Source organism: Pseudorasbora parva, chromosome 14, assembly GCF_024679245.1.
Source record: "Pseudorasbora parva isolate DD20220531a chromosome 14, ASM2467924v1, whole genome shotgun sequence".
NCBI lineage: Eukaryota > Metazoa > Chordata > Actinopteri > Cypriniformes > Gobionidae > Pseudorasbora > Pseudorasbora parva.
This window is the reverse complement of record NC_090185.1, coordinates 28,462,502-28,490,490: the sequence shown is the minus strand read 5'-3', so window position 1 is coordinate 28,490,490 and position 27,989 is coordinate 28,462,502. Positions and strand designations below refer to the sequence as shown.

The following is a 27,989-nucleotide window of genomic DNA, read 5'->3' as shown; positions in this document are numbered from 1 at the left end:
AAACAAGTCTTAAGCCCCGTTCACACCGCCAGCGACACGCAGCGACAAAGCGACATGATCCCATTCATTTCAATGGAGCGCTGGCGACTTCCGGCGACACGAGCGACAGTGACCGTTGGCGACAGAATGTGGGCGTGTCAAGCGACACGAGACATGCGACAAAAGTTCAGAAATTTCAACTTTATGCAAACGAGAAGCGATTTTCGCGAGCGACAACCAATAGGAGTGAAGTCAGTGGAGTGCACGTGAGCCGTCTGCTTTACTGCTGCTACTGCGGTGTCCGGAGGAGTTGTTGATATTAGCTTTTAGCAAGCCCCCTGTTCTTTATAATATGTCTCTGTGTAGCCTACATACAGAGACACATTTAAAAAAATGATGCATGGAAAAACGTGTCTGGGATTGTGGGGATATAAAGTAAGTTTTGACTAAACTGCATGCAATATGGTCTACCTATTACAGTACAGTGTGTATGTATTCTAATAACTTGCTCTGTTCTGCAAAACACTAGTAATAAAAATGGTACTATAGTACAAATATATTTAATGACGTTTATATGCAACCCGTGTAGTGGGAACGCCCACTAGCGACATGAATCTCTGGCGCTGGCGACATGCAGTGACAAAATCGCTGGCGGTGTGAACGGGGCTTTAGATCTCCTGGATTTGCAGACACAATGTTGTGCCTTCTATATTGGATCCGACAGGAATGGTGCAACACACTCATGTGAGTAAAATGTATTTTTTATATGTAATAGTAGTCTCAGGGCTATGCGTTTCCAGAAGGGCTGCCAAAACGAAAGCCCGTCGACAGATCAGTGAATCTCAAATAGTGAAATAATATTCCTTTCTTGATCTGGACACGCGTGTGTTTGTGTGTGTGTGTGTGTGTGTGTGTGTGTGTGTGTGTGTGTGTGTGGTTTGCGCTTATATCCACCGATTGAGCAGGCCAAGTAATACAACAATAATATTCCAATCAATCGCGGATGGATGAGATATAAATCATTGGGTTTGTATGATAAAGATGTTTACGAGCCCTGTGATCGAAAGAATAATTTCGATTAATCATTCCAACATGTTTTACCATGTTATTATTAACATGAATTAACATGTCGCTAGCCTGATTTAACATGAATTAGCATGTTGCTAACATGTTGTTACATAATTAACATGTTAGCATGAATTAACGTTGCTAGCATGATTAAACATGTTAACATGTTAACATTAATTAGCATTTCGTTAACATGAATTTGCTTGTGGTTGTATGAACTAGCATGTTGATAACATGATTTAACATGTTAGCATTAATTAGCATATTGGTAACATTTAACATTGACATGTGTCTACCATGTTTCAACATGTTGTCCTAGGATAGTCATTAAGCTTTGCTAGTGATAGACAGCTTAAATATTCTATTAAATCTTATTGTTTAAAAGTTGTGACCCACTGATTGAAAGTTGACTGGACGTTTAATGAAAATCTTCATTAAGTCAAATCAGTCATAAAATCGGTTATAAAAGAAAAAGCACACTAGTCAGAACAGTTTAAAGGTCTGACCAGAGTTTGATGGTTAAAGCTTGAAAGCTCTAGGAGGATATACTGTTTAAAATTTTGATAAGAATAATAATCTTAAATAGTACATCAGTATGGTGGCTTTGTCAAGCCAACACACACCAACGCACACACACACACACACACACACACACACACACACACACACACACACACACTTATATGCCACCTACTTATAACTACATATCTCTAACATAGACATTAAAAGCGCATGCTCTGTAATGCACACTTTCACACGCACACACACAACATGACTCTGACCTCTGGCTACAGGAAGGTGTCTTATCAAAGTAATTCCCTGACCTGTTCACAAGCGACGCCAAGGCCAAAGCCTGGCAAATACACAAAACTAACCAGCTGTGTCAACACACACACACAGTGGTGTGGTGATGCAAAAGCTGAGTGTAAAGAGAAAGAAGAGAAAAGGAAAGAAAAAAACAAAATGACTGGAGCTGAAATATGCCATCAGCTTCAGAGCACGAGTTAGGGAACATGCCGTGGCATGTTACTCCAGAAAAAGAAGATTTTTTTTTTAGATTAGTCAAGAACAGGTCATGACATCACCTGACAAGACTGCTACTCTAAATCGAAGTCAAGAGCTTTAGCTTGAGGCAGATGAATCTTAAAGGTCCCGTTCTTCGCGTGTTTTCAAAGCTTTGACAGAGTGCAATATAACATGAGTTAATGTTTCGCGTGTAAAAAAAACTGTATTTTCCACACAATTTACTTATCTGTGCAGCGCTGTTTCCTCTGTCCTAAAAATGGCCTGATGATTTCCTTGTACTATGAAGTCCCTCCTTCAGAAACACGTAACGAGTTCAAGTTTACCGGCTGATGGAAGATGGCATGATTTCGCTTACAAAAATTCACCAAACAATTGTAAATGTGGCCGCACCTAGTCTAACTTTAAATCACAGAATAAAACCCAATATGCCTTATTCACAAAACAAGCAAAACGTGAAGTTTCTGTAGTTCGTAATACAATTTTTGAATAAGTTGCATCCGGTTTAAAGGTGCAGTGTGTAATATTCATGAGACTCTATTGACAAAAATGCAATATGCATAACTATGTTTTCAGTGGTGTATAAAGACCTTACATGAGCCATTTCTATCTACATACATTACTGGTCCCCTCACAGTGAAGTCGCCATTTTGCACCACCATGTTTCTACAGTAGCCCTAAACGGACAAACTGTAGTACAGAGCACTAGCTATTCTCTGCTGTCTCAGACGACAGCAGCTTTGTCCTGTGTTGGCCACCGTAGCTTCTCTATGTGCTTTGAAAGGGAGGGGTGAACAGTGGACGGTTGCAAGTCAACCTCAGTGCTAGAAGCCGCAAAAATGTACACAGTACACCTTTACTGCATCAGTTTATCAAAGAATGGCTTTGAACAACTGAAATTCTACTTCATGAATGAGACCCAATGAGTCTACACACCTTGGTATAATGCATTATCTGTAAATGAATCATCCTTTTATACCGGTTCTTTATGGTTGATTGACTCACAAAGTGTTTGCTCATCTCTTAATCGCAACAACTTTCTTTAGACATGTGAATGATATATTTGAATCAAGCAAATATTTTTTTTTTATTACAAATGCATAAAAAATTACTTTAGGGACTCACCTATGAGTGAGTAACTCATGGTGAATGAGCAGATTCACTGCAATAAACGCTAGCATTGTGTTGAGTTTTCTGTGTGCATTGGAAATCCTGAGTTATTTGCAAGCTGAACATAAAGTTTATTCGGCGAAAGGCAAAAGTTTTGCGAGAGAAAGCCGAGTCTGCTCCAAAGGGAGATATTCTTTTTAAAGGGGTCATGAACTGGCTTTTTTTATTATTTTTTTATTAACTGTTGTCAGAGGTCAACTAATGATGTTTGTGTGTTTTTTACATTCAAAAACACCTTTATGAATAAGTAATAGGGTATTTTCTACCCTTGTTTTGAGCCTAGCTCCTGGAACGTTCGTTTTATTATGGGCGTGCCCATAGGCTGTAAAAAATATAGTTGACGTGTCTCTTACTGCCTTCCATTGAAGAAAAGTGAATCTGCCAAAGTCCAAATATGGCAGTGACATCTTGCACAGATTTGGGTCCGAGTCTGCACAGTAGAGAACAGGAAGTAGAGCCGCCATATCAAAAGCCCGCCCACACTCTTGCAGATGCAGAACAATTCATTATTTTGGTGTGAAACAGTTATGGAAATGTAGAAATTTAAGCTGTAGCTCCAATCTCCCCCCAAAAATGCTGAAAAAAGTCAGTGGACTGGAACCAGCCACGTGGGGTTGTTCGGTTTTTAACACAAGTGCAGCAGGCTTGGTTGTGCCGGATTGAAGACTTGGAAGTAAATGCCTACTGCTATGATTCGATAACAGTAAGGCATATTATAAGATGCTTCGCTCCCTTTCAAGTGGGGAACTGTTTTATAAACTTGTGAAAAAGCAGCAACCGGAATGCTTCGGCTACAGGGCTCTCATGTCTTTATCTAACTAACACAATAAATTGGAATATAATTTTTTATTACTTGACCCGCCAGATTGGTGGATATAACTGAAAACCATGCATCACTTACACACGCACGCGCACGCGCACACACACACACACACACACACACACACACACACACACACACACACACACACACACACACACACACACACACACACAAAGTTCATCAGCAAAACTTCACTACAGACAAATCAGCATGTCCAAAACTTCCATGATTGTGTTTTTCCTTCAAATAAAAAGTCAAAAGAGTGAACAACGCACATCAAGAAATTAATGTTATTTTACAATTTAAGATAGCCCATCAGTAGGGCCCTATAATTTCCGCGATCACGGAATCGCGGACAGAATCGCGGAATTGGCATATTAACGCGGAATTTGCATATAAACGCGGAATCTAGTGTTAACGCAGATTTCCCCGGAATTGTACATATTTGTAATGAAATTCTGTGTCGTGTGGGTTAAGAACGTATGTCTGAGGAAAGTGCAGACGGGGGGGAAGCAAATCTCCGCGACACAACCCCTCCCGTCATTTCAGCTCGCCCTTCAAAACAATGAAAGTATGGCGAAGTTGGTCTCCACGGCTCTGCTTTCGGCAGCGAAAAAGTTAAGAAACTCGACGCTAACGGCGGTTTCACACTGCACGCGCAGGCAGCTTTGCGTATGGAGAGCGGGAGCCGCGCGCTCGTTGTCCTCAGGCAGCATTGGTCGCGCGCGCACCTGAACCGCGGCTCGTGTATTGCACAGACAGACAAATATTGTCCATTCTGTCAGATTTTCCGGTGTTCTACTCGACCCCTGTCATCTCGTGCTTTGATTTATAATGGGCACATTAGGCAGCAATGCATATCTGCTGCATATGCGACCGTTTTCCCCTCTGTTAGTCTGTTCCAAACATGCATTTAACATGCTGTAGCCTATGGGTAGTTTACATGATAAGTAACCTTAAAGTTAGAATTAAGCATCTAGTTTTAATCATTTAAAGGGGCCTTTGAAGTTGGGGGAAAAACTTCTGGCAGTGTTGTGTTTTCGTGTATTTTTATTTTTTAACAGCCGTGGATATCAATGGTGATTGTTAAACACACAGAACAATTCACTACATGATTTCATGGTGAAATGTCATTTTTTAATGTTAATTTTCAGCTTTAAATGTTTTACTTAATAGTACTGTATGTAAAAGATGATTCTTATGATTTTTTTTTTTAGTTCTTTTTTTAAAAAAAATACTTGAAAGAAAAAGCTACTGGAGCACTTTCATTTTAACTTATATAAACTATTATAATTTATTTTACCGGAAAGTTTAAAGCTAATAACCATTAATATTTGAAGTACTTGAAGTGCAGTGTTATGCCAAATATCATATTTGTCCTAAAAAGTAAATGTGATGTTTGTTACCTCAGTAAATTTAAGGTCATTCCTATTTTTTGTTTTATGTTCTATTATATCAACATTAAAAGCACACTCTTTTTTCACCAAAATAACAGTAAAGGGTAAAAAAAAACTGAATTGCCAAACATTTTAACGGAAAAAAAGTAATCTGCAAAAATTAAAACGGAAAAAACGGAATTTGAAAAAATTAAAACGGAAAAAACGGAATTTGGGAAAAAATTAAACGGAATTTGGGAAAAAATAAAACGGATTTTATAGGGCCCTACATCAGGCTTACCGCTTTGGTAGCCTGGAAAACACATTAGCCCCAGGACGTTGGGTTTTGTGAGCCCTGGCCCATACATGTCCGAGTCTGATCACAAATCGCAGAACAATGAACCAATAACACCTTTAAATACAAAGGATATTCAGCCTGTGACAGCGTGGTAAGTTATCGTTAATTATGTTTAGTTAGACACGTACAAAATCAATACGATCTGTAACAATGCAATACTATCACATATAAAAATAAAAATTTTTTAGTCACAAGTGCGTTGAATCATTCCCGTTGGATCAATATAGAAGGCACAGCATTGTGTTTAATCTCATTCTGCCTTGTTTCCTAAAGAATCTGCAGTGAAACGACTGCACACTATTTTGTAATCTTCAATGGCATGTTTATTGCTTGGAAGTTCGATCCGGTTTAGCTCCATGTAGGACCTATGTTATCTATCTATAACATGTCACACGCAAGTCGGTGGGCGGGGCTACAGAATTAGGCGTTCTTATTTGGTTAAGGCACGGTTCGCCACACTCTGACGTCACAGGTAAGCACATTCTGATTTCTCGACTTCTCACATTTAGATCTCTCGTTTGAAGCCATCTGCCAAAAAAAGCTTTTCTTTGATTAACAGGTTTTCAGCTCTAAGACTTACAGGCTATTCTTATATTACCATGGCCTTTTATAGATCAAAAGCTCAAGGGAAAGTTGATTTCTCAATTCATCACCCCTGTAACAGAATCCACTTTCCAAGACGAACGACTTGTTTGAACTACAACACATTTTTCTGAAAACAAAAATGTTAATTCAAAATATATTTAAAAAAACGATATTAGTATACAAATAATACTAACACAACACTGAAGCCAATAAATAATTCAGATTTTTTTGCACATTTATATAATAATAATGACATTCTAAATTAAAATACATTAGGATTAAATTAAGCATGTAAATGTAATGAGGTCATGTAGGTAAAGAGAGTTAGATCCATAGCTGCGTGGGTTGGGCATAAACGGTGCAATTGCACTTTAGGCGAACAGAGTTTGAGTCACGGCTCAAGGTCCTTTCAGTCCAATTTCCTTCCCTCTTCTCCCATTCTTTCCCAGCCTGTCCTACTACTGCCCTGTCTAAATAGGCAAAAAAGCCCCAAAATATACTTTAAAAAATGATCTGCAGTATATAGCAAGCTAGTTTTCCATTCCAAACATCTCCTATAAATAGAACACACTCATTTTGGGATAGCTGTTTACTTGCTAAATACATGCCAAAAATGTCTTTTACATCACATAAATCAAAACCAAGACATAATGGATGTCTAAAAAAAGAAAAAGGCTCACAGCTGTGTGTATTTGTACCCACATAAACGTGTCTTGTGGCTAAAGTTCCTCGACAGACTGGACAAACCTGTCCAGCTCGGCCAGGCTCATGACCTTGGAGTGACAGGACGATATGAGAAAGAGGAATGAGGAAAGACCACATAGACAGACTCCTGCACAAGCTCTGTGCCCTTCATGTATATACCGGAGAGTGTATGTATATGACACAAAAATATGGCTGTTTACGCATGTCTATACAACATATGGAGGAAGGGAATTTCTTGCCCAAATAAAGAGGTTGCCTATATCTCCTGGCATGAGTGTGTTCATGTGTGTGAACCGGGTTGGGCTCCTTATCTGCAAGAACACACTCTAATTCTAACTAAACAACATGCAATGGGACTATGGCTGGCTCTGCTAGCTTCACAAAATATACAAATGGCAATATTGGGCTTTAAAGAGATTTTTATAAATATTTTAACATTTAAAATGGTAATTTCTTTTTTAGATTTTTTTTTTAATCAGAGGAACTAAATTCCCCAATATAAACAACGATATTTAGTTAAATAAATATTACTAAAATCTGATTTTTGAATAGAGCCTTTGCCATGAATGGAAAAAAATTGGTCGTCTATTTGATGGTTTAGAATTTTTATCAAGTAAATGCATATTTGTATAATAGAAACATCCCCCTTGAGGTGATGGTACATGGTCTTTTTTCTGTGAAAAGTAAAGTAAATGCAAGAATAACTTTTATATTTTTAGCAATATTTCAAGAGGAAAACTTAAGCAACTTTATTTGATTATCATACCTTTTTTTGGTGCATTAGGCTTTTGAGGAACTTTTATATGTTCTTCTCTAAATCTTCATTGCACTGCATTATGCAAAACATAATTGAACAATAGCATGCTATAAATATAGCAACAATAAAAACTAGAGCTTTGATCATAAAACTAAGCATAATATAATCTTACCAAGAAATATTATTGGAAGATATAGAGTGACAACTGATATTTGAGCTGTACCTGTTATAGAGATCTCATCAATTTACATCACAATAAGAATTTCATCTTTCAACTTTTTGGCCATATAAGTAATCAGCAACTGCACTAAACAATAAATATTGTTGGTTTAACTTAGAAAAGTAAACTGGTTGCCTTAAATTTTTCAGTTTATTGAAATTAAAAATTTGAGTTGATGCAATGAAGGAAATTTGATTAATAAATAGAAACTAAATATTATTGTATCTGAACCACATCAAAATTTAGCTAAATCGTGAAAATAGCAGTTTCCCTGCGTCATCACAAATAAAACACACAATTACAAAAATATTCTTACAAAATCTTTTAATAATATTTGAATAAAGATTGTTGATTCTTAAAAATGTTCATTGTATTAACTCATTTTTTTTTTTTCAATCTCAAAATTAAAGGGTTGGTAAAACACATTCTCGAAGGCCTGATTGTGTTCATGCTTTGTTTGTTTTTTTAAATTGCATTATTTTTCATATATTTTAACTTTATTCTACACTGCTTTGTGCCTCCATGTAAAAACTGTCTGATGGTTTCCGGGTTCTATGAACAGGGTATATGCAGGAGTCCTGAAGTTAATTTCAATACCTTTTTAAGACTTTTTAAAGACCTTCTCAAAATATTTTAAGACCTCATCGCACTTCAAGTTCTAATCGGCAACAAACCTTTAATAAACAGTTGTAATCGAATGTAAACTTAAAATCTCTATCGTAGGCCAATTTTGTATTGTTTATATTGCATATCTGTTTTACAACGTATGGAGGGCGACACATCACCCAACTGTGCATTACGCAAAATACATGACATCACCCATGGACAGCGCTCGCCAGGGATGGAAATTAACTTTTTTCAAAGTCTACCACTCAATGTTTTTACCAGCCACTTTTTTGTTTTTAACAAATTAATACTACAAGCTCTACAATACTTGGGCAGTTTATTTAATCTCAAGTCTCAATGAAATACTGACATTTTCACGATGATTTGTGGTCTTGTATGGCTTCCAGTTTTATGGTTTTTAGTCCCAAGAATGAAACTATTCGTTCTGGCATCTTTGAAGCGTGTTGACAACATACTGAGCATTGTCAGTAGGGATTGGGAAGCACCGAAATCAAAATTCTTGGCCGAAACAAAAAAAGAAGAAACAAAAGCCAAAAACCGAAAAATAAAATTCAAACTAAAATGTTTAACTCGACCTCACTCATGTGTACATTAAATAATAATGCACATGCCTACTGGCCTGCAGAAAGGTACAGAAATTTAATAAAGTAATCAAATGTACAATAACTGCATATTTAACTGTTTAAATGAAAGATTAATCCTTATTAAACTTACAAAAGCTATTCAATCAAGAGCATTGTTTAATGTCAAACTAAATATAAGGACATCCCTCAGGCAGCAGTAAAGGCTACTGCGCCTTTAAGACCTGAGGCAGGGATATGCTCATCTTTCTCGACTGTGCACACTATACAGTTCACTTAAGGCATATTCAGACGATGTCTGCTAGGATACTCATCAAGATGGACATGTTGACATACTTCTTGTGTGAGTTTGTCCGTTTAAGCGCAAGATTTGAAAGAAAACTCAATATTTGCGCGCTGTGAGACTCGCGCGCGCTCTCGGATGATGCACAGCGTCAGGTCTTCTCTCAGCGCGCGAGTCTCACAGCGCGTCATCAAAACGACTGGTTATATGCGCACATACGGCAGCACTCGCATGCATTGAACAAAGTTTACAAAGAGGTGAAACAGCTCGGTAGGTGAAGCGATTTTACCCGCCACAACTCTAAATCAGCCGCATTTGGCTGGTGGCGGTGCTAATGTCCATCCCTGGCGAGCGCGCTCCGAGCCGATCTCAGACTGAGCGCCCCGTTGTTTTTTAATATTTATGGGGATGAAAAGAAATATATTCATAAATACTTTATGGAGTCAAACTCTTTTGACAAAGCTTGAACAAAATACTTTCAAAATTTAAGACTTTATAAAGCCGTGATAAGACTTTTTAATACTTTATAAGGGTCTTAATTTTCCCAAAATTGATTTATCACCTTTTAAGACTTTTCAAGACCCCGCGGATACCCTGATGAAGCCGGTCCCACAAACATACTCAATGGGCTCAGATTGGTTAGCAGGCCCAGCTGTGTTCTGAGTCGCTAACCGCCTAGTGCACGTGTTTGTTGATCGATAGGTTATCACAAGCTGTGGGCGGGGTGTCGCCAATACATGTTTTCAACACTGCCAGGGAGTCGGAGCCTGCTGGATTTACAACACAAGATCATCCACTTCACCTGATATATGTTATGTGACATTACGTGAGATAACAGGGTCGAAAAAGGTTGTGTTAAGCGGGTCGCACACCGGACGCGAAGCTCAGCGCCGTGTGACGTCTTTAAAATTCGAACACATTTTCAATGAGTGTACACACACCGGCATTCAGCGCCTGTCCCTGGTGACTCAGGAATTTGTTCAAAATCCTGCCACCCACAGAGCGCCATGTCAATGTCTTATATGAAATGTATATTATATATCCCTCAAATCGTCAATGGAACTAATTTCCCCGTGCTACAAGGGTAGAAAATGGTTGTGTTAGTTGATCGGTAAAGTTATCACAGGCTGTGGGTGTCTGGCCGCCATTATGTGTTTAAACACTGACGGAGATGGGGCCTGCTAGATTTTCAACCTAAGATCATTCACTTCTCCTGATATATGACATTTTTGTGATTGTGTAATGTAATTTGAAGTGTATGAAACCTAAAATAAACATTAGAAGACACCGAGCTTAGTCAGTCTCTCACTCACTCACTCACACAGCGCTAGACAACGGGCTAATGTAGATTTACATTTTTGAATATGGCAGTTGATCACTGAACGTTCTGATCATATACGTGATCATACGCTGCAGGGACCAGCCAGGAATGTGAACTTGCGACGATTTTGAGCTTTCCTTCGTGAAAATGTGCAGCACAGAGAGCAAGATTTAAATGTTAACCATTGATCCCCAACTCCCCCGTCCCTAGGAAGACTGAACAATCCGGATGAAAATCACAGCACTTCGTCTGCATTGTAAAATGGCCTCATCCCCTTATTTAATATTCTCGAAGGAGGGTTTTATGTAAATATTGAAACCGCTGATGTCAGCTAGTCTGGAGGAAAAGGCTGTAGTTCCCTACCGGCCGTTTGCTGTAGTCCTTAGAAATTGATTTCTTTAAAAGCAAATATCTCCCTTTGCTTTACACTTTGAACGTTGAAACTTTGTAGATGTTGATTATGCTCAAACAGCGACATTAAACACTAGCTAAAGATAGAAAAGTTAAATTGTTTTTACCACCCTTTTAAGGCAACCAGGTAACTCATTTTTTTAAATATTTTTTTACAGTGTGAGCTAAATACATTAAAGGTTAATATCATAAAACTAAACTTAATATATGTCTTAATTTTTTCAAAGTAGCCAACATTTTAAATGGATCATTTTAAAATGAATGGCAAAATAAAAGCACATTAAAATTACAGAGATACTCACAAGGTTTAATTTAATATAAGCACCAAAAACGTACTCGGTTACTTTCGTAACCTCGGTTCCCTGAGAGAGAGGAACGAGTATTACGTATGGGAAAAACTCCTTTTCTCGAGAATGTGAAGCAAAACTTTTAATAAAGGTATCTATGTAAAGCGCAGTGAGCTGCACGGCCATAGCCCAGCGCGAGGAGCGCTCTGATTGGCCGGGCTGCGGCAACTGCAGGAACCTATGGTGAGGCGGCTGAGAGGAACGAACCAATGGGGGGCGTTCCAGAAGCCCGCCGAAAAAGGTGCTTATATTTGCATACAGGAGGCTATATAAGACCCTAATTCGCCATAGGTGTCAGGTTTTAAGATCGACTGAAGCGATACCTGAGAAGCATAAACACGGCACGGAACGTAATACTCGTTCCTCTCTCTCAGGGAACCGAGGTTACGAAAGTAACCGAGTACGTTCCCTTTCGAGAGAGGTTCCTCGTATTACGTATGGGAACACAATGTAAAGCGCCGTGTGTGCTGACTGACCCAGTATACCCAAAGCACATGTTATAAACCCCCGAGACACCGACAGAGGCGGCTTATAAGGGGAATGAAGAACCGGAAGAGTCGGTTCGTTTGAACAGCTGATCGGACATAGTCGGATCTTATGATGAATGAATAGTGCTTAAGGACTAATGTGTACAGGCCAAAATGTAAGGCAATCTGTTTGCCAGGGTCAAGATAGAGCCTAGATGGAGAGAAGCCCTGCTTGTAGAGCTGGAACCTCCAACTTGTAGAATCTGATAAAAGTGGACGGAGAGGCCCAGCCTGCCGCCGCACAGATATCTTCCAAAGAAATGTCACACGACCAAGCCCAAGATGAGGCCATGCCTCTAGAGGAGTGGGCTTAAATGCCTGTAGGACAGGTTAGGTCCTGGACCTATATGCTAGTGGGACTGCATCCACTATCCAGTGTGAGAGACTGTTTCATGACAGCACAAACTTTAGTGCGGCCACCGAAGCAATGAAGAGCTGATCCGACTGCCTGAAGGGGGCGGAGCGCTCTAGATACAATCTCAATGCTCTGACTGGGCAGAATAGGTTTGCGTCTTATTCTCTCTGAGACGCGGGTTAAGCAGTGCAAAGACCTGCATACTGAAGGGGTTGAAAGCACTTTCAGCATAAAACCATGCCTCGGTTTGAGCACAACCTTGAAGTTGCTGGACCCAAACTCAAGACAGGAAGGGCTCACGGAGAGTGCAGGTAAGCCACCCACTCGGTTAACCGAGGCCACAGCCAGCAGAAAAACGGTTTTGAGTGATATGTGCTTCAAGCTCGTGTTCTGAAGTGGTTAGGAGGGGGAACCCTTCACGGCCTCCAAAACCATGGCGAGGTCCCAAATAGGGACCGAGGTAGGGGCAAGGCGAGCTGAATCTCCTGGCCCCTTTAAGAAAACACACAATAAGATCACTTTTCCCTAGTGAATGTGCCGCGATAGGAGCGTGGCTAGCTGCTATGGCGGAGACACACACCCCGAGTATGGAGGGGGGACGACCCGCGTCCATTAGCTCTTAGAGAAAGCGAGCGGTTCCGCCAGTTCGCATGAGTGTGCGTCGATGTTTCGCGTAGCACATTGGTTAGAAAACCACTGACCACTTCAAGCAGAGCTGCCAGATAGCAGGGGCTCTAGCTTCCGAAATAGTGTTCATAACTTGTCAGAGAGGTTCCGGGATACCGTTGATGGGCCATACGTGGAGGGCCCACAGCTCGGGATTGGGATGCCAGGCCTTCCCTTTCATTGGCAGAATAGGCATGGGGCTGTGTCTGACAGCTGAAACAGTATGGAGAACCATGTGCGGTTCTTCCAAAGTGGGGCTATTAAAAAGCACAGGCTGCAGCTGGATCGCGATCGGAGGGAACATATAGAGGGAGTCTGGGCCAACATGGGCCAGGGCATCCCTGCGTTTGCAGAAAAAATATTGGGCAGCGTGTGCTGTGCAAGCTGAATTGTTTGCGGGTAAAGGGACCATCCCCCTGGGGACATGGGTCCTCTGGATAACATGTCCGGACCCTGATTCAGAATACCTGGCACGTAAGCCGCCCTTAGGGAGCTCAGATTGTGCTCTGCCCATAAAAGGAGATGCTTAGCCATGCAGTGAACAGAGTCTGATCTCGGCTGCCCTAGCGATTTTATGTACATTATCAAGACGTGGTGGTTCTTATGCCGTAAGTCTTGAGTCTATGACAATGACTGTACTGATAAGCCTGCCCCTCGAAGGCGAATCTCAAGAATGGCCTGTAGTGGGGGTGGGGGGTTATCGTAACGTGAAGTATGCGTTTTTCAGATCTATTGAGAAAACCCAATCCCCGGGGCGAATGTGCGCGAGGATTTGTTTCACCGTCAGCACCTTGAAACGAGCGTGTCATAAGTGCTTTGTTCAGATGCCTGGAAAATGGGCCTGAGACCGCCACCCATTTTCGGCATGAGGAATTAGCGACAGTAAAAACCTGACTCGCTAGCGTCGGGTGTACTGTTTTCGCCGCTCTCTCCTTTAACAGTCTCAATGCCTCAGCGAGAAGCACGTGACTGACACTGCTTCTTACAGAGGGCTCGACCACGGCTTGAATCGCGGGGTCTGCGAGCAAAACTGTAGCGAGAACCTCGTTTTATATGTTCAACACCCAATATTATATACCAGGAATGGCCTGCCAGGCCTGGGCTCGTAAAGCCAGGGGTTGAATTAGATTCGGGGGCTGGCCGCTTAGTAATAGGGGCCTGTTAGCCGGGTTGCTTGTGCTGTAACACTGCTTGTAACACTGTGGTGCAGTGGGCGCACGCCTCACATTTATATTGTGTGTGCGAGAGTGAACTTTGTGAAAAGTGCTTGGGTGCAGGAGTGCAGACTGTAAAGTGGGCACATTTCCTACATAGAAAGCTCTTTTGTGTGTAGTGTAAACAATGTGCAGTGGCGCACAACCTACGTAGAATACCCACGGTGCAAACCAGTGAGCAAATCCACAGGGGTAAACGCACACAGCATTAGTGTGCAGACGAGCGTGTTTAACACAGGCTAGTTGACTGCAATATTTCATCTCCAGTCACTTAACTTAAGGGAACTGGGAGAATGTAAGGAAGTGCGGGTGGTATGTGAGCCATTCCACAATGCCGTTATGCTCTAGTCTAGACTGAAAGCGCGCATGCAGACAAGCGTGTTTGACCACAGGCTAGTTGACTGCAATAAGGCTAGTTGACTTTATATGGTGTAATCCGGCCGCGGCGGGATTTATTTGTGATTTTGTGAGGCTGAATTAACAGTGCTTATGTAGGGGTGCACACTGTGTAGTGGACACTTTGTCTACAGTGTAAAAACCCTTTCCAGCCGCCTGAATAAAGGGGACTGGAAGTGATAGAGTGAAAAAAGGGCTTAGCTTGGCAGCCATTTTCCGACGCCCTTATGCTCTGACAGTGAGCGCGTGCTATGACGTAAGCCGCGCTCTAGTCAGCAACGCGCTGTGGAAGGGGCGCGCGCTATCATGACAAGGCAGCCATTACAACTTCCTTGGCAGTAAGCGCGCGCTGCAGCGACATTGTTCTTGACATACCCAACAGCCCGAGCTCGCTCGTCTAACTTACTCTAGTATTCTCTGTCCGCAGCGCTTCAGCACGGCGGCGGTAGAATGAGCACGGCGAGAGCTTCGGCTCGAGTTTGTTTATTCACTCTATTATTCTCTGTCCGCGGCGATAGAGCGACAGGACGAGAGAATTGGAAGCGTGAGGAAAAACTCTGTCCGCGGCGCTTCTAGCACGGCGAGAGCTTCGGCTCGAGTTAGTTTATTCACTCTAGTATTCTCTGTCCGCGGCGATAGAGCGACAGGACGAGAGAATTGGAAGCGTGAGGAAAAACTCTGTCCGCAGCGCTTCAGCACGGCGGCGGTAGAATGAGCACGGCGAGAGCTTCGGCTCGAGTTTGTTTATTCACTCTATTATTCTCTGTCCGCGGCGATAGAGCGACAGGACGAGAGAATTGGAAGCGTGAGGTAAAACTCTGTCCGCGGCGCTTCTAGCACGGCGAGAGCTTCAGCTCGAGTTTGTTTATTCACTCTATTATTCTCTGTCCGCGGCGATAGAGCGACAGGACGAGAGAATTGGAAGCGTGAGGTAAAACTCTGTCCGCGGCGCTTCTAGCACGGCGAGAGCTTCAGCTCGAGTTTGTTTATTCACTCTAGTATTCTCTGTCCGCGGCGATAGAGCGACAGGACGAGAGAATTGGAAGCGTGAGGTAAAACTCTGTCCGCGGCGCTTCTAGCACGGCGAGAGCTTCAGCTCGAGTTTGTTTATTCACTCTATTATTCTCTGTCCGCGGCGATAGAGCGACAGGACGAGAGAATTGGAAGCGTGAGGTAAAACTCTGTCCGCGGCGCTTCTAGCACGGCGAGAGCTTCGGCTCGAGTTCGCCTATTCACTCTAGTATTCTCTGTCCGCGGCTGTAGCGCGACGGAATGAGAGAAGAGTGGGAACAACTCTGTGGCAGCGGCGGAAGAAGAGCCGCGGCGGCGGCAGAGTGAAGAGAGCTTCGGCTTGAGTGTGCTCATGTCCTCTAACATTCTCTCTTTCCGCGGCGCTATTCAGCGCGACGGGACGAGAGCAGAGGGAGAGTGAGAAGAGCTCCGTCTTTCCGCGGCGCTTAACGACGCGGCGGAACGAGAGAGTCCTCGAGTAGAACAAGCCTGTAAGCTCTAGAAGTGGCGTTGCAGCGGCAACACAAACACATATAACACTCAACATAGACACAGTTTAAAGGATATATAACGCCGGATGGCGTAGCTGGAACGGCAGAGAAGGCGGAGAGGGAGTCCGTCGTCCTCAGCTGCAGGTTCCGCTGGTGCCTTTTCAACGGCGGTGCTTCTTCCGGAGACCAGCGAAGGTATCGCTGAAGGAGATAAAATCTGACACCTATGGCGAATTAGGGTCTTATATAGCCTCCTGTATGCAAATATAAGCACCTTTTTCGGCGGGCTTCTGGAACGCCCCCCATTGGTTCGTTCCTCTCAGCCGCCTCACCATAGGTTCCTGCAGTTGCCGCAGCCCGGCCAATCAGAGCGCTCCTCGCGCTGGGCTATGGCCGTGCAGCTCACTGCGCTTTACATAGATACCTTTATTAAAAGTTTTGCTTCACATTCTCGAGAAAAGGAGTTTTTCCCATACGTAATACGAGGAACCTCTCTCGAAAGGGAACACTGAATATTCACAATGTTGCAAAGCCCTGATAGTGCATTTGGAAACTAAATTTGCTTCATTCAAACCAGGCTCCATCAGATTACACATACATAAATAAGATGTACTACGGATCTGCTGACCTCAAGTCCCTTGGAGGCATTTTTGGAGCTGTCACGTGGCGGCCGCCACCACGGGACAATTTAAAACATTAAACTGACATTAACATTTATAATGAATATATAAAATAGCAGTCTGGGGTCCCAGTGGTTAGTGTGTGCGCAGGGGCCAGAGGACTGCAGGATCCTCATACAAAAGTGAAACAGGCAGGAGGAAATAAACAGATATAATTGGTTTCTAATTAGACTCAATGTGCTGCAGTGATAATTCACAGGTCTGTTTGTTTCACAGTGTGGGTTCACAGCAGTGGAGCGGATTACAGAGCGGATTCATGCACATGCAAATATGAAAATACACTGCACACAAATCCAAAAATACACTACTGCTCAAAGTTTTGGGACCATTAATATATTTAAATATAAATGATTAATACTTTTTTTTAGCAAGGATGCATTCAATTGATCAAAAATGACAGTAATTGCATTTCAAATTTTATAAAAAGACAAAAAAATAAGTACTGTATTTCCCCCAAAATGTTTCTTGAGCAGCAGATCGTCATATTATAATGATTTCTGAAGGATCATGTGACATCACAGGAAAACATTACATTTTAAAATATACTATCAAATTAGGTATGACAATTTTGGCCGATACGATATATAAAATATATTGGCTGATGAATCTGAACAAAAACAAAGGCCTGATCATTAAATCCATGTTCCAAGCACACAATTATAATGTTCACATTATACATTTTATGTAGCCTATCTGCAGACTTGCATTAACTGTATTTTCCTTTTTTGAAGTGATTCCAGTCATATCTCAAGCAATTAAAAACCTTCATGGCAAACAGTGCACATCTGAAGTGTCTCGGCAGAAGGAAACAATCCTTATGCATCGGCTTTAATATATATCGGCCGCATTTTTGTATCAGTCCGATAACATTTAAAATTAACATATATCGGCCAAATACTGATATGATGATAAATATATCGGCAATCCCAATTTTAAAATGTAATATTTCAATAAAATGAATGCAGCCATGGCAAGCATAAGATACTTTCTTTCAAAAACATAGGGTACATATTAAAAGAACAATATTAAACAGTCTCCAAAAATGTTATGCATGTTATTAAATTCAAGCCAGAATTGGACATCATAAAGGCACAATATGTATTTAAAAAAAAAATCCAAAAACCACTAAAACAATGTTATATATTTTGTTGACTTGCATTATCCCAAATGTTTCCAAAAATCGGATAGTTCACTTTAAAATGAAAATTCTGTCATCCTTTACTCACCCTCAAGTTGTTTCAAACCTGAATTTCTTTCTTCAGCTGAACACAAAGGGAAGATATTTTGAAGAATGTCAGTAATCAAACAGTTAACTGGAGCCATTGACTTCCATAGTATATTTCTTTCCTACTATGGAAGTCAATGGCTCCAGTTAACTGTTTGGTTACTGACATTCTTCAAAATATCTTCCCTTGTGTTCAGCTGAAGAAAGAAATGCATTCAGGTTTGAAACAACTTGAGGGTGAGTAAAGGATGACAGAATTTTCATTTTAAAGTGAACTATCCCTTTAAAATTAGCATTTTTAACCAGGATGCAGACCATGTCCGTGGGTCGCCCATCAGTGACATACTTGCGTTAGCCTCGATTTCCGATTGTGTTTTATTAGACAGATGAGCAACTGTTTGGAAAACAGAAAACTAATTGTTGCTCAACACAGTTAGTCTTATTGTTTAAATCTGGTTTTCTTGATTTATCGCGTGTGCCATGTTTTACCATGCCTAATATCAATCTAGCTTACTGCAGTGTGAACAAGTGTCTCCATAGTAGCTGCCGAGTGAATGCACAGTAGCACAAAATAGCTTTCAACACAAATGTAGCTAATATGATAAAACAGTGCTGCGTTACCTCACATATGCATGTGACATAAAAAAAAAGATCAGTGAAATTAAGGAGTCATCATTTAGCAGCGACAAATTACAAACTTCGACTTTAAAGGGCATTCACACAGATAACGATTTGCAGCAACAAAACAACAAAGTAATTCGTTTTCAATGGCATTTGACATTAAAGAACAATGGTATTAATAATATTTGCAATGATTAATTTAATTGTAACTATTATTGGTATCATGGACATTTAACCCCACAGTGAACCATTAACTGGTTTCATAGCTTGTGTCCATTCTGTCTGAAAACAGAAGGTGTAGCGCAGGGTCAGACCACAGCCAGGTAACGTCCAGGGAAAATACTGCAAATAGAATCACTCGCAGCGAGACAGACAGTGACGCATCCCTCACAGAAGCTGGGTTACTAGCGTGTCACTGTTCGCACCCACCCACCGAAATCCGACGGTTACATGGGGTGACATGACCGGCATCAAGGCAAAGGGCTATTTGCGAGACCACCAGGTTAATAAACATAAGCTTCAATCACTTCCTTTTATCTTACAGAGGGAGTACAGAACTTTCTACTTTACTTTGAGCTTGAGATGGGTTTGAGCTGGAGTGGACTTTGGAATAATATATATATATATACAGGGCTCTACGCTAACTTTTTTCTTGAGGAGCACTTGTGCTCCTAATTAAAAAAAATTAGGAGCACAGTCAAAAATTTAGGAGCACATTCTAATCCATCAAACACATTCCAATTATAACTTTCCCATTACAGGACGATATTTGTCCTTTAATGTCCAGGGTCATTTTTACCATTATAAGAGCAATGTTTACTAATCTTATTAAATGTATGCATCATCTGTCAATTTCTTAAATTCAACATAATTCTGACATAATATTATCATTAACTTCTGAGAGTACAGCACAAATACACACACACACACACAAAAAGCAGAACTGGACTTCATACAATCAAACACCTATGCATTTAATGCATTAATGCATGGGTTAATGTTGTATGAATGTTTTACATATAAGTTTTTGAATTTAGAAATATGTACAAATTAAACTTTAAAAGTTTAATATTTTAAATAAAAAGCCCATGCAAAGTATAAATATGAAAATAAAACCGCCAGTAGGTGGCGGCAAGTCATTCAGTCAATAGTTCAAAACACAGATTCATTTTAATCGAATCCATAGACAGTAAAAGAAAGATCGAATCGCTTGCGAATCAGTTCTGGGGTGGCTTTGATTTTCACAAATAGACAGTGTTGTGGCTAAAACGTTCTTACTCAATATCAACTTGTCTATTAGATTTTTGTACGAGATCAGTATCACACATGCAATCATGCCAATACTCGGAGCTTTAGCAAGCCGTAACTTTTGGCGCTCTGGCGCTTCATAAACAGAACAGAACCGCATGCGCCTCGCGGAAGAACATTGCAGCCGGGTCTACTTCTCTCTGTTTGTGGTGAGTCCATAGACCGTAAAAAAAAAATACGAGTCACGCAGATATTGTGTTAATCCGCAGCGGGAATAACTTATTTTGTGTGTACAGTGATTCAGAATAAGACAAAAACCCGGTTTGGAAAAAATCTTCATGATATACTTGCTCATTATATACATTTAGTATTTTTTTAAACAGCATGAGTGATAAAGATTAACTCAAGGGCTTTTTATTATTGTTTGATGGCATTATGCCCCAAGCATCCGCTCATTTCTGAGCTTGTTTATGATAATCCAAATGTGGTATTTCCAGTTCATTTTGATTTGGCTGTAAATAAACAGCGCGAGGCGTCTGGTAAAGTGCACATGGCTGCGTCGTCACACACGTTTCACTTTGTAAACAGTCGTTGTTTGAAGTGTATAGTCCGTCGCACATGTTTTTGCACTTCTTCTGCTGACTGAAGACATGAAAAGCAGTGGATTGAAGTAGGAAACGTAGCCTATCAGTTTCTCAGTGTTGATTCACTCCGTGTTGTAGTTTTTATTCCGATTGTATTACACATCCGAATATTAGAATAGATCGGGTCACTCGCACCGGTGCGACTAAATATTTTTTCACAGTCGCACGCAGTAATTTTTAGGCGTAAATGCGCCCAAAATGGGCGTTATGTAGAGCCCTGTATATATATATATCCGAGGGAGGTTTCACACCTGTAATTTTGGTTCGTACCAAACTGAAAAGTCAGAAATTCCGGACCAAACAAGAATTGGTACACTTGTTAAAGTCCACTCCAGCTCAAACCCATCTCAAGCTCAAAGTAAAGTAGAAAGTTCTGTACTGTATATATATTTCTCATGTCTGTGAGACAAGTAGCCTGTATGCTGAGTTTCAGTTTATTTATGAGACCGCTCCGTTCATGTGCAACGCAAATGATCGCTCCGTCACGGTTTGTCTGCTATATTATTTATTAAATCTTATTTATTAAATTCAGGCAAATGATGAAACAATTATTAATTATTAATAATATGTCATAATATTAACAGTATTGGCAACGATATGCGTCTGTTTATTCATTCTTGTCAAAGTTACCTGCTGAATTGACAACCCATTGACATCAGATGCACGTCCTCTAACAAACTAATCAAGATGCAGCCTACATAGATGATGACGACAGGACGCAAGTACATCACGTAAAGTTCTTTAGTCAGGGCTTTACAATTTACGCCTGAAAAATACTGCGTGCGACTGTGAAAAAAATATTTAGGCGCACCGTAGCGAGTGACCCGATCGATTCTCATGAATGGCTGTGTACAATCGGGAATAAAAACTACAACTCCACTGAACAGAAACTGCTAGGCTACATTTCCTACTGCAATCAACTTTTCATGCAAAATCGTGTGCGACGGACGGACTACACTTCAAACAACGATTGTTTACAAAGTCAAACAGGTGTGAAGAGCCAGCCATGCCAGACACCTCACGCTGATGATTTACAGCCAAACCAAAATTAACTGGAAATACCACATTTGGATTTATCATAAACAAGCTCAGAAATGAACGGATGCTTGGGGCAAAAATGCCATCAAAAAATAATGTATTAATAATACATTTAGAAAGCCCTTGAGTTCTTGATCTTCATCACACATGCTGTTTAAAAAATTACTAAATGTATAAAATGAGCGAGTACATCATGAACATTTTTTTCCAAACCATGTTTTTGTCTTATCCTGAATCACAAGTGTTTATATTCCGACTGCGGATTAGCACAAGTGCTCCTCATGAAAAAAGTTAGTAGAGCCCTGTTAGTGCGCTTGCATAACTGCAATGTGAAAGCAAACCAAAACTCTCCAAATGGATACAATGTATCAAAACACAAACTTTGGTTCGGACCTTGGTGCGGACTTTCAGGTGTGAAAACGCCTTTAGAAACCTTGTCATCATGAAGGACCGAATCTAAAGATGCTTCAGCACTGCTGCTGAAACACAGGACCGGTTTTCTAAACCATAGCGATTGGGTTTAACAAAGTTGGTGTGCTGTGATGATTCAGTTTTTGACAAGAGGATGTCTGAAGGGATGTTAGCTGATAATGAGGGAGGAGACCCAGAAAGGTTCAGTTAGGGAACAAAATCAGGGTTCAGATTAAGGACATGGGTTGGGAGAGAGGCAGAGAGAAGGACAAGGAGAAAGAAAGAAAAAAATCCTCTGCTTATGTCACTACAACTAAATCAACAGCTCTGCTGGATGCAGGTGTTCATATAGACACTGATGTTATTGAGAAAGCAGAACTGTGAATGTGTGGTGACTGATACAAAAGGAGCCCACAATGAAAAGAGAAACAATAGCGATACAATAGAGCTACAGATGAACAAGCCCTGAATGACAGCATCTACAATTAAGACAAAAAAGAGACTATATGAGGGTGCAACTCATGTAAAAAGATCTGCAGCCAAATTTAGCTTTTTGCCACACCTGGTAATGACGAGTGATTGGAAAACAAAAGAAGAAATAATACCAAATGTAATTATTTTTTACTCTTAATTTATAAAAAGTACTTTTTATAATAAATAAAATCTAATTCCCTCCTTACAATTTACAAACCGGTTTGCTCCAAATGCTGCTTTTTTAGCATTTGGCAATAGGCGAGTGTTAATTTTGGATTGTGCACTTTATACAGAGTCCTGAGAGGACATGACTGACTGCAGAAAAGGTCAAAAACAATCATCTTTTTCCTTTTCACTACAGTTAAGTTACTAAAGAGATTATATGAGGGTGCAATAAAACTAGAGAAGAGTTGCAGCCCTTTGTACAGAGTCCTGAGAGGACATGATTACAGGGTGAATAAAAAAATAAAATCGTCTTTATCTTCATCATCATCATCATCTCAGCAAAGTTGGGAAACAGCAGCCAATAAAAAAAAAGTAGCGAACGGCACAAATACACACATCTTAACATACGAGTACTTAAGTGCCATAGATAGGAGTGCAAAAGTCTGACAAGCAAATATGTGACTCAAATTAAAATCTGAAAAATAAATAGCAAATATTTAATGTAGAGGAAACTTTAGATTCTGAAGAAATATTTTGCGATGTTTAAGAAAATATGTTTTTGTTTTTGATGAAGCACAAGATGCTCATTGGATCAATCTCAAATCACGCTGGATAAAATGATCATCAGGGGCCAGTTGTTTATGGAAAAGTTTATATGATATAGAGTTGGAAATCTCACGCTTTGCTACCCAGGATCAGGTAATCCACCTTACTTTTGTGCCGTTTTTTTCCAAATTTGTATCATCCTGATCCAGACACATTCCTTTTTCAGATGACCAAATCTGGATTACTAATTATCTAGGGAGCCAATAAAGGGACACAGTGATGGACAAAAATATAAAAATGGGGGAAGAAAAAACATTTGAATTTTTGCATTCTGTCAGAAAAGTTTAACGTTACGTTCACTTGAGAAACTTTGCGTGTGCTCGCAAAGAACTTTTAACAGGTTCATCTCTTATGATTGTGCCAATGTAGTTTTCAAACAGTGAAAAACACTTCAAATTAAATATAATATTTCAGTTTAATATTTACAGTTGGGGATTATTTTTAAATCTCCTTTACTTTACTGTAGGCTACCGAAAGGCGTAATAGGTGTATTATCTACTTCTAATTTATAATTTTAACAGTAAAACTAGCTATCAAAAGCAAGGTAAAATTATATGTGTATAATGCATGATATACATGTTTTTGAGAAGTTGTATTAAATTTGTTCCTGAAATCTGGCCTTCTGCTTGGATCAGTATAATCCAGATTTTTTGGATAAAAGGTAATCTCACTAAAAGTTTTTAAACAAAAAAAACTGATGATTTGATCCAGATCAAAACCAAGATTGGATTTTGTGATCTAATCTGATTCCAAAATCCTTTTTTCAAGATTTGATCCAATCCAATAGCCGAAATCCAATCAGATTACTTTTGAACAACTGGCCCCAGATTTGCATCATGAAGTTGTAGTGCTGCTGTCATTAAAGCAAAAAGAGAATTAACTAAATACTAAGACACTTTAAAAATTCATGTTCATTCCCAAATAAATTCTTCACTCAAAGAAAATGCAAATGAGAAGCATTTTCACTAGGCTTTTGCACTCCAGCGTACACAAAAAATAAATAAATAAATAAATAAATAAATAAATAAATAAATAAATAAATAAATAAATAAAGAGAAATATTATTATGGCATCTTACCTTTCAGCTGATCAGTAACACTGTGCCCGGCGCGTTCCATCACTCGTCCATCCTCCCTCTCATAACAGTCATCCAGAAAACCCGCTGTGACCTCCGACAAGTGCACCTTTCCCGCCACGCCCAGCTGTTCCATAAGATTGGCCAAGTTGACATCGTTGGACCAGACGTCAAACTTAAAGCGCTTTATTCCCAGAATGCCGCAGAGCACAGTGCCAGTGTGCACGCCAACACGCATGTCCACGGTCTCCGACGTCTCCTGGCAGAACTGCTCGATGGCCTGGATCATCCCAAGCCCCATTTCCACACAGCAGTATGCGTGATCGGAGCGGGGCTCGGGGCAGCCCGCCACGCAGTAGTAGCAATCTCCTAGCGTGCTGATCTTCTCGCAGCGGGTCAACTCACAAAGACGGTCAAAGCGGCCAAAGAGGTCGTTTAGCAGTCCCACCAGTGCATGGGCGGACTTGTTGGCACTCATTTTGGTGAATCCCACAATGTCGGCGAAGAGGATGCTGACTGGCTCCATGCGCTTCATGTTGAAGGGCCTGAAAATGATTTGTCCGCGAGGAATAGAGTTCTTCTTACGTTTGTTGCTTTTGGGGCTGGACGAGGTTGCGGCAGCTGCAGTGGAGACGGAGCAGGTACCTGCGCTGTATCGTTTCCCCGAGCTCTCGCTCTCCTCGTCTCCCTGCTTCATCAGCTCGTCCGCCACCAGCCGCGGCATCACGGAATGGATCATCCGCTCCTTCAGCGCCTTCTCAACCTCCAGATCCTTCCCGTGCATGATCGCCTGGCCTACCTTGAGAAAGGTACTGCGAGAGCGCACTTCGGACATGATGAATATGTGGATGCCAATGACGTGTGCGCACAGGTGCAGTAGGAATTTACCTGGGCCCAGCCAGTGCAGAGGACTCTCCTCCTCTACATAACCCCCATCCAACTGAGCAAAGTGCAGCCAACCTAAAGCCTCAAAGAGGACAGAATACAGCAGGCCGAGAATCAACGACACATAAAGGGGCAAATGCAACACACTGTACAGCAAAAGCAGCACCTCCATACAGAGTGAAAATGTCCCAACTGGTGATATACAAGGAGCATTTTGAGAAGCGGATAGTAGTGACCCATTTCTTGCTTTCTGGCCATCAAATTCAGCAAAGAAAGCGGTTTGCATCTGGGGAGCCAGGGTGATGCCAAACATGATCACTGTAAGGAGGAAGGAGGCATGGTTGTAGAATCGCGCATAGAGCCTTGAGAACGTAAACCAGAGGAGGAGAAGACACAGCACAAAAAACCCTACGGTGGGAACCAGGAAGTTTGCAGGGTCACACCTGCTGCTATTGATCCCAAAGTAAATCCCCCACAGTAGCGCAGCGGTGGCAAGGTAAAACAGAATGTAGCGAAATCTTCTCTGCATCTGTGGGAAGCAACGTTCCCTGCATGCCTCCTCTAGCGTGGCCGAGTCAAACTTGGGGTCCCACCACTGTGTGGCGGACCTCTCAAACAGCTGCGGCAATCTCCTCGGACTGCTCAAACGAGTCATCGCAGCCCGGGGAACACCCAACTCCGCTGAGCTGCAGCTTGACGAGATGCTGTATTTGGAGGGTTTGGAGGAGCCCATGTCTCCAGGGTCAACCTCTTGATCTGGACCCACCTGTTGATCACGGCTGTCGGATATCCGCACAGTAACAGCTCCCCCTTCACTATCACACCCAACCTCTGTATCGTGTAGTGGCTGGTGCTGCTCTGGCAATGCCATGGCAGTGAGACAACAATCGACTTATAATTATCACATATCACCTACTGCTGACAGTACAGAGGAAGTGGGACTTGACATGGATTCTTGTGAGCACAAAAAAACACACACACCGTTTGTATTTGAAATGGGTCCAGCCAGAACGAAATTCCAAGTGCATTCAATATGAAGATGGGCCGTCTTGGACTCTTGAGCAGTTTCTTATCCGTGCTGGGATTACGTCAGCACTCGAATTCCATTATATTCAATGGTTCAGGGGCGCGTGAACGCGCGTGTGCACTTTTGCTACGAGAGACCGACGCACCGTCATCCGCTCAGCCTCCTTTTTTGAGCACATCGTTTTAAAATTCGCATCTAATACAAAAAAGCAAGCAAGTAAGTATCCTTTAAAACGTGGGAGGTTGGTTCACATAGGATGTTCTGTAAAGGTTTTTTTACTCCGTTCAACACTGTCCCTCAAACACCCTCTCCAATGCTCGACAATGTTTGAATTTACTTTCCATTTCCAAATGACATGCAAAAGTAATACATAAGTAATAATGAGTTTATATGTCATATTTCTAAATGCCAGATTTTACACATTTCTTGTAGGCTACTCGGCGTCGGTCTAAATGTCAGTTATAAATCAGTAAATTGAAAATGTAACGGTTGCTATTTGTCGAAAGAGTTTAAGCTGTTAAAAGGCGGCAATTTCTGTGGGAAAAAAAACTTTTTTAAACGCGCCGCATTTTATATTGTCAAAAAATGATGTCATCTGAAGTAAAAAATCTCTAACAATGTACTCCCTTATGTTCTGGCATCACGAATCCGTCCGATATATCCCGTTAACGGAGAAAATTTAAACGCCTGATGGTAAGACATTAAAGCTGCCCGTGTTTTTCCGTCAAAACTCGGTGCATATCCCGTTACTGCCCCACTCCTGCCCCTGTCGAGGGTCAGAAGACGGCCTATTCCCATGGAGGAGCCCCGTCCTTTCCTGAACACACACTCCGGATGTCAACCGTGAATATTCCAGCTTTCAAAGCGCATTAAAATCCTCCCAATCTCACGCGGACGTCGTGACAGCTTCGGATGACCCCAGCCGTTCGCGAGAGGGGGCAACGCGGCGGGGCATATCTGCCAACTCCAGAAGCCCAATTATACTTATGATTTCAACTTCCAAGAAGAAACACTGATGGCATCGAGGAACTTTTGACAAGTCAAAGTCTGCTGGAGTTAAGTTTATCCTTGTTTGTATGTTATCCCTTTAACTTGGAGGTAATCTCAAATAATATGCAAAGTGTTCAAAATGAAGACTAAAGTTTTTTTTTGTTGTTGTTGTTTTTCCCCCCAGGCCTCAAGTCGTCTGATCGTGTTGGCAGTTCAACACTCGTGGAGTTCAGAGCAAGAATGAGATCTCACACTCCATTGCTTTGCTTAAAGTCCAACGCAAATGCTCCAACATTACCCGCCTCTTTAATCCCCACTTTGCCTGTTTAGCATTCCTCCAAAACTCCGTTCAAGTCCGCTTTTTCCCCCGTTGGCAAGCTCATGCCAGCCGAACGCACCGCAGCTGTGTCGCGTTGCGTCCTCTTCCGTTCGCTCTCGGTTCTCCTCCCCGTCTGAACGAGCCTGTTGAAGGGAACGGCGGTGTCGTGAGAGCCGCGCGGCTTCAGGAAGGAGTTGAGCACCGCTGGTTGGGCGCCGCGTTCACGAGCACCACCACCATGTTCTGCTGAGCACACTCGGAAAAGATGGTTGTGGGCGTGCGGGCGG

At 41.4% G+C, this 27,989-nt stretch overlaps 1 protein-coding gene across 1 annotated transcript in view; it reads right to left on the bottom strand.

Moving 5' to 3' along the window:
* Positions 1–27,977, bottom strand: part of adcy9 (adenylate cyclase 9) — a 75,087-nt gene extending 47,110 nt beyond the window's left edge. The window contains exon 1 of the mRNA XM_067416156.1: positions 24,485–27,977. Coding sequence (XP_067272257.1) covers positions 24,485–26,237 — 1,753 coding nt within the window. The 5' untranslated portion in view covers positions 26,238–27,977. The remainder of the gene's footprint in view (positions 1–24,484) is intronic.
* Between the last annotated feature and the right edge of the window lie 12 nt (positions 27,978–27,989).